Source organism: Tyto alba, unplaced genomic scaffold (genome assembly GCF_018691265.1).
Source record: "Tyto alba isolate M040663 unplaced genomic scaffold, T.alba_DEE_v4.0 Super-Scaffold_10, whole genome shotgun sequence".
NCBI classification, from domain to species: Eukaryota; Metazoa; Chordata; class Aves; order Strigiformes; family Tytonidae; genus Tyto; species Tyto alba.
The window spans coordinates 24,011,081-24,018,683 of record NW_024881262.1 but is presented as its reverse complement, the minus strand read 5'-3'; the positions used below and the strand labels follow the sequence as shown (position 1 = coordinate 24,018,683).

Here is a 7,603-nt window from a genome sequence, read left to right as displayed (position 1 = left end):
CTAGCCCACAGCTCTCAGATGACAGAAGTTGAAAAGCCCTTGAAACCTCCCAATTCTATAACACATTTCCCAAATAGTACGGATCATGTTGCCTTCATTTCCTCTGTCACATGATTTCCTTATGAGGTTTACCTAAACTTTGTTTGGGTTCCGATTTTTTTTTTTTTTTTGCTTCAATTATTATTTTTAGATGAGACAGGAAGAATCCTGTAGTACAAATGCTGGTACTACTTTTTTCTGCAGGAAGTACAGAATTTTCCCATAAAGACCAAATTACCTCCAAAGCCAGGTTGCAATTTGAAAAACATCATGTAAAACTTCTTTTTTTTTTTTTCTGTATTTACTGCTGCAGCAAAGGGTTGCAGTGTATAAGGTAAAAGAGCAGTTCACAAGTCAGAAGAGTGGCTCTTGGCCCTAGGAAGTGAGTTACACACTTCAGCGACAGGATCTCCAGAGACAGACTATTTGGACTCTTCCATATGAAGTGTCCATTTGACATACACAGATGAGCCCCTACTTAGGGTTTTATTCTCCTGCCAATTTTGTTGCTTGGAGATAATATTGTGTCTGAGAGTGTCACATTGTCAAATGGCAATTCACTTTTTTTTTCAGTAAATTATGTCACTTTATGTAACCATGAACATCCGTTTGATGCTGATCCCAACCAAGCCGCAGCTGGCCAGGACCTGAGGAGACCAGTAGCTTTGGTTTCTTTGTTACGTCCCACCCTTGTCTGCTACCTCCTGAAGACAGCAGTGGGTGATTGCCCCCATATTCCTGCTGTTTACTCTTTGCAAGCACGACTACCTTTCCAAAAGATGCACGTTGCATGACACCTCTCAGTGCAGAGGAAGAGCTTCAGACTCCATCGGGAAAGGCTTATTGGTGGAAAAGCCTTGACAGTTCATTCCAAGAAAAGCATGTCTTGGCTAGTGTACGACTCACATATAAAACACTAGTTTAGTCCTCTGTATACCTCACTCCTCTCTCCAATAAGCATTTGCAGTTATGAATCAAACACCTGAACTGGCTAAAACTGGCATATGCCCTTTAAATAGTTTAACAGCTGCATGCGTGTAAGTAGCTGTATCTTTCAGATGCATCTGAGTGCCAAACTACTGATCTCCAGTATGCAAATTGAGCAGAAATTAAGTGAAGAAGCCCTATTTCTATGACAGCCTCTCCTACAACTTTTCACTTCCTCATCTCCCCTCCAGCTAAAGGAATAATTAGAAATTTGGAGGTAGCCACCACACGCCCATAAAAGCTCTCAGCTGCTTCACACCAAGAAAAGTCCAGTCCAAAATCAACCCTGGCTTCAGAGACAAACTGCTCCCACCCTACATTGATTACTGACTGGAAACAGCTGAGGACTCAAGTCTTTACTCTCTTTCTCCTTCACTTGTCTATATAAAAAAATGCAGTGTGTTTTGAAATAGAAAAAAAAAAAAAAAAAAAAAAGAGAGAAGAAAAGGAGGATGTGGTTATGCCATTTAGTAAGAGTACTGGTAGGGTATGGTCTGTAAGCAAATGCTCTCATGCTCTACAGAACAACCTGGACTGAAGCAATGCTGCTGATCTGCTTGCTGGAGTTCAGGTAAAGTAATTCCTATTTTAACTAATAGCTTATGTTTTTCAATAATCAAATACCAGCATTGATTGTATAGCACTATTTTTAAGCTAGCTGGATGATAATTTCTTATACAGATCAAACAGTAAGATCAAACATGTAGTGTTGCTTAGCCTAGAGCAAAAAGATTTCCACTTTAGTGATAAGCATAAATATATTCTGTTGCAGTCAAAATACTTAGAATTAAATTGTAAGAAATTATCCAACTACAGATGAAATATATGGGAGGTGTGGGACTTACTGCTCTTCACTGCACTAAGCCATCTTACACTTCTCCTGTGTATCAACAACAAAAATAATTTATATCAAACATGAATAATGTTCTAGAAAATAGATATAAACAAAGACTGCTTCCTAGCAGTAACATTACTTGGTTTGTATTGATTAGGAGGGTAATTATGGTAAATGCTGTAAAAGTCCTTGCTGAATTTTTCTCATTCCACTTTTCTAGTATAGCTAGATTAAGAATGATTGGTTTTCGGTGTTCTGTTGTCTGATTATCATTTCTTTACTATTAAAGCTACACCTATACTTACAGTAAATTATAGATTTTATGATGAGGATGTTCCTGCTGATGAAGCTCTCATGTATAACAGTATCCCTAATCTGTTATCACTAATTTGTGCTAACAGAGAGGTTTGTGTGAATCCCAACTAGAGCCAGATGAACTCAGATCCGAGCTACAAAGAGGAAACCATTCATGCATCCTACTGTGCTGCAGAAATCCTAGAGAAGGTAATACTGTAAAACCTTGCTGTTCCATGTCCTAGGCCAGTACACCTTTACTGCTAGATCCCACTATTTGTAAACCAAATTAACATTTAACTAGTCCATAGGAAGTGGAAAGTCCTCACTCAGTAGGAGAAATCAAGAACAAATGGAGCGGTGATGACACAGGGTCTGGACCAGCTAAGACACGCTTCCTCAAGTAGTGTTAATTACAGGTTCTTATATTATCTTTTGGCTTCTAGAAGCTGTCTGAAACAATCCTAGAGCTGCAGGTGATTCCTTCAGGAAACTCGTGGAGGACAGAGGAATTTTCTTCAGAAGACTGGAAAAGAGCAAACATGGTTCCTGTCTCTTAAGAAGGTGGAAAAGGAGGAGCTGGGAAATGGTAAATCACTAAGCCTGGCTTCAGTATTTGGAAAAATACTAGAATCACCTGCCAAAGAATCTGTTTGCAAACACGCATAAAACAACATAGTGGTAAGTAACAATCTGCACAAATTCATCTGAGAATGACTGAAATAGAAGTAATTTGACTTTCTTCTGTGACACACTGACAGCACTGGGGGACGGGGTGTCTGAGGGGGAAACAGGCTTCAAACTCTATCTCTGAAGAAATTCTCATAAGTGAATGAAGGAAGCATAATCTGCATGAAACTTCTGTATGATTAGTGAGTACCCACTGAGATACTACTCAGTCTCTACCATACAGGAAAGATGTATTTGGTACAGTTCAGTATCTTTCAGATTCGGTATCATGAGCATTTTTATTAATAATTTTGACAATGCAGTAAAGAAGATGCTTATGAAGCAATTGCAAGGTTATTTGTCAATGACAATCTTCAGATAATTCGGGCAAACATATTACTCATTGTGAACTGCTTGCGAACAATTCCTTTGGATTACTCACGATGTGAACTTTAAAACTGAGGGGAGGCAAAATGATAAAAAATATAAAGTTTTTGAGAATCAGGCACTCCATTTGAATACTTGAAATTACCAGTTTAAAGGCTGGGTAACATTTTCTTGAAATGAACCATTTCCAGGTGTAATGCTCTACGTAATTTTAGAATTATACGAATCCTAAAAAAAAGAAAAAAAAATCAGTGAAATAGAAACCCAGTAAAAGTAGAATAAAAGGTCATACTTCTAAGCGACATCACAAGCAAGTTCTGATCTATTTCTATAGCACAAAAAGTGCGCTAAAGAGTGAGAATTATATCACTTCTTATGTACCACAATCACATGATTTTCTAAGCAGCTGCCACACATTGCTGGCTCGGAGGGATTGATTCAACCTCAGATTGACTAAAAAACCAAGGTTTTCTTTTTGTTCTCATTTCTGACAGATAAATTACTGATAACAATCAGATCTCCTTTTGCTATTTCCTAAATTCACAAAGCTGCAGCAGTCCCACTCACGCAGCTCAGTCCAGTTCTCTGGAAGTGGCAGTTGGACCCGGCCCCTGACCAACAGAACTTCCTTGCAAGTCAGGCTCGCTCCTACAGTGGGGCCACTGGGGAAACACTGCCAAGGAGTAGTCTCAGTGAATTTGTGCATCCCTCTAGTAACCTGCATCCAGCCTGTTGGTAGTCCTCATCACCTTTCTTGCAACCGTTTTCTCACCTACATAACAGCCCTTGTTCTAACCTCCATTTTTTCTAGAACTATTTAGTTATCTATAGTACACTTTGCTGAAATGAAAGTGCCTTACATCTTCAGCCTTTCCCTTATCTGAAAAAGCAGACAATTTATCAAATAAGATAATGATCTGGCAAGATCTGACAAAGCCTTATTTAGTAGTTTTCCTTAAAAATCTGTACGAAGCTTTGACTCAACAGTTATAGAATTGCTTTAATCACATTTGGCACTCTTTCCTTCAACAGATAGACCAAATGGATCATTTTCCAAATACATTAATAACATACATACTTTGTAAAAATTACTGGGTTAGATCTTCAGCTTTAAGTGCCTCTTTTTTCCATAGTCTGAGCTGGAAATAAACTATTTTCCTTAATAAGAGCATGTTAAATTCTGAGTGCATTCTGTATTCAAAAACAGGTATTGCCATTATTACTCACTGATTCCTGTAAATCATCACATCTCTGACCTCCAGCACAATAGCAGCACCCCTATGAAAAGCAGAGGGCCTTGGGTTTTGCCAAATCTTACGTATCTCCTCAGTTAATATTTAGCAGATCTACTTTGTCTCTGTTTATTTTTTTTATATTATATTATAGCCATGTAAATAAAAAATCTTTCACTAATTGTTTTTTTGGTTTCTTTAGCAAAGTCCAGCTCCATTTGGTAGTGTTAATGAGCTATCTGTCACTTTTTGTTCTTCAAAGCAAATATTCCACCCTTGATCAAGTTCTTTGAAAAACCTTTTCACCTACTCCTAAAATTGATTTTGAGCTACATGGTTGGCTGAGCTGGACTAGAAACTAACTATCAATTTCTTCTCCTTCATTAGGATTTTTTGTGATTTTGATTCAAAGCGCTTATCAAAAAGCACTTTTAAGGCATAATATGTTAAAGCATATATGTATTTTTAAGAATGGTGCTAACACTTATTCCACAGAAACTATACTTTTAAAACTGTATTATTAAAATGTCATGCCTTCCATTTGTTAATCTTTGCCAGATTATCTAAGATAATTAGTTAAAATTTAAAGTACTTGCAAACCTAACATTTAGTCAATGTTGAAAGCTGAACACAAGCTAGAAAACATGCTTACTCAATTAGCACCTAGATAAAAGATCAGTCTTCTTAAGCTGACCTTTTAAAAAACTGCATCACTTATAAGTACTATATGAAATGAAAATACCCATATAAACACCAGTGTATTAAAAGCACATCAGCAAAAGCTACTGATGCACAGGGAATCATGGCTATAAGAGTAAAATCCCAGCTATCAGTTTGACCTGCCTTAATAAGGAACAACAATTTAATGAATTTCTGTGTAACAAAGAAACTGAACATGTTATGGAAATTTCAATAGGTGTACGAGTTTTACTAGAGATGGCTAGTACACTTTAGAGTTTTTGAAAACATATGTTTGAATGAGTCAGTCTCTTCAATAACTGAACGGGATTATCTTAAAGGGCACGGTAGTCAGTGGATGCTGACTCCCTGAAATTGAGAATTATCCTCCTTTATAATAGATCAAGCCAGTCAAACTGGAAATAGAAAGCTCTGTGCTTGAAATGAGGGTTCGCTTTCAAAAACAGCCAAAGACTGATCAAGTGTATAGCTCAAAACCAAAAAATCCCAGAGCTGTGTTTGAAAGTATCTTGCTTTGCTATATCAAGGCATTAACTGGGTGCCTTACACATTTCCAACCTCTTCCCTCTCTCATTTTAGGGGAGAAATGACCAACAGCAGCAGAGAATGCAATTTTACAGACATCGACAGATTAGCAAAGACCCTGCGGTTGGGGATCTCCATTCCAACATTCATTCTCGGGCTGGTTCTCAACGCCCTAGCTCTCTCAGTGTTCTGCTGCTTTTGGAAGAAACAGACCAAAACCTCAGTTTACATGATCAATCTTGCACTTGCAGATGTCTTGCTGCTTCTTTCGCTCCCGCTCAAGCTCTACTACTCTATCACAGAAGCGCCCGGACTCCTGTGCTCTTTCATAGAGTCTCTCTATTTTGTCAACACATATGGCAGTATCTTCATCATTGTCTGCATTACTGTTGACAGATATATCTGCATAAGGCACCCATTTGAAGGTCGAGCTAACCAATCCCCCAAATGGGCTGTCTTGATTTGCTGCTTCATCTGGGCAGTAGCTTGGCTTTGCAGTAGCCCAATGTATGTGTTTCACAAGAAAGATTGCTTTAAATGCTTTTACAACATGTCAGAACAAGCATGGAGCATCCCCATCATTGTTTCTGTGGAAATCTTTGGATTTCTGATCCCACTTGCAGTGATGGTTTTCTGCTCTGCCCAAAACATCTGGATTCTTCTGAATCACAAAAGTCAAGCTAAAAAGAAGGTAGAAGGCAGTGGCTCCTTACGAGTTATTATCATCAACCTCGTGGTGTTTTTGGTGTGCTTCACACCCGTCCACCTTGCGATCTGCCTACAGTGTTTGGTAAGACAGCATGTGATAGTGGACTGCAGCCTGAAACAAAACATCAGCCTCTTCATTCAGGTGTCAATGATACTAGCCAACCTGAACTGCTGCCTGGATGCCATCTTTTATTACTTTGCAGCAAAAGAATTTCGTGAGAAAACACACCTGAAAAAGGTTATTGAACTATGTCCTGTCTTTAAGCCTTGTGCCACATGATGGTACTGCCTGAAATGAAAGAACACCTCTTCCTTGGCTCCCACTTGCCTCACAGGCCACTGACAGCATTATCCTTGACACAATAGTAGGGTCGCCTTAGCCAGGACAGGGAGGGTACAGGAGGAAGAAGGACAATGTTTTTCTGGTGAATGTGAACCTGTTCCATATTTTCCTCCCCTTTAAAGAAGAAAGGAGAGAAATGTTGGAAAAAAAGACCAGCATTAACAAAGTGATGGTGTGACACCAAAAGAAGCATTAGCCTTGACTGTATGTACTAAATGTGAAAGGCTTGCCAGAGGAAAACTACCCAGATCACTGGTATGCCACTTAAAATCAGCCTTTGTCATTGCTGCACCAGTTTTCCTTTTGCCAACACAATCCGAAAGTTGTTGCGAAGGGCAAAACATAAAAATAACCATTCAAACCCTTCTTTCTAACTTAGACAGTATCTGTGAATTAAAAGGCAGTATCTGGCCAAAAGTCTGACTCTGTGAAACAAAGAGGGGCCCAAACAATAGGCCTCAAACCAAAGTTAACTTCTGAGTGAATTCCCCGACCAGCAATCAGCATCTTATCAGCAGACTGAAGCAACCAGTATCTTATCAGCATGAAAATGTAACCCTGGGAACAATCCCTGGGAACTATAAGTAAACAGTAGGAAGTAAGTATAAATCCCAAATGTAAAGAAAAACAGAAACTCCTCAGACATGCCCAGATCCTGGCCAGATCCGGACATGCCTGAGTGAAGCATATCAATCTACCAGATATCTCCTGTGCGTTTTGTTTAGACTTGTTTGTTAAACTGTATAAGAGCCGGGCCCTCTCACAGCACAGACGCAGACCTCCCCTACGAGCGGACGCCCTGCGTGGGACTTCCCAGCTGCCGGGAAAGGCTCTGCGACCCTCCGCTGTGACGGGGCTCCCCAGCTGATGCACGGATCTGGATGA

General features: G+C 39.3%; 1 protein-coding gene across 2 annotated transcripts; it reads left to right on the top strand.

Moving 5' to 3' along the window:
• Window positions 1-1,516: 1,516 nt before the first annotated feature.
• Window positions 1,517-7,230, top strand: GPR55 (G protein-coupled receptor 55). Of its 2 annotated transcripts, XM_033001663.2 has the most exons (4): window positions 1,517-1,597; window positions 2,263-2,365; window positions 2,602-2,836; window positions 5,722-7,230. In XM_033001663.2, exon 4 carries the CDS (start codon window positions 5,729-5,731, stop codon window positions 6,653-6,655), a length of 927 nt encoding a protein of 308 aa, XP_032857554.1. In that variant the 5' UTR covers window positions 1,517-1,597; window positions 2,263-2,365; window positions 2,602-2,836; window positions 5,722-5,728; the 3' UTR covers window positions 6,656-7,230. The 2 variants fall into 2 exon arrangements, with proteins under 2 accessions (XP_032857554.1, XP_009970636.1); XM_009972334.3 differs by lacking the exon at window positions 1,517-1,597 and having other exon boundaries at window positions 2,226-2,365.
• Window positions 7,231-7,603: the final 373 nt, after the last annotated feature.

Bases quoted from the DNA above. Each gene is read 5' to 3' on its own strand.
- GPR55 (XM_033001663.2), top strand. From the start codon at position 5,729: ATGACCAACAGCAGCAGAGAATGCAATTTTACAGACATCGACAGATTA.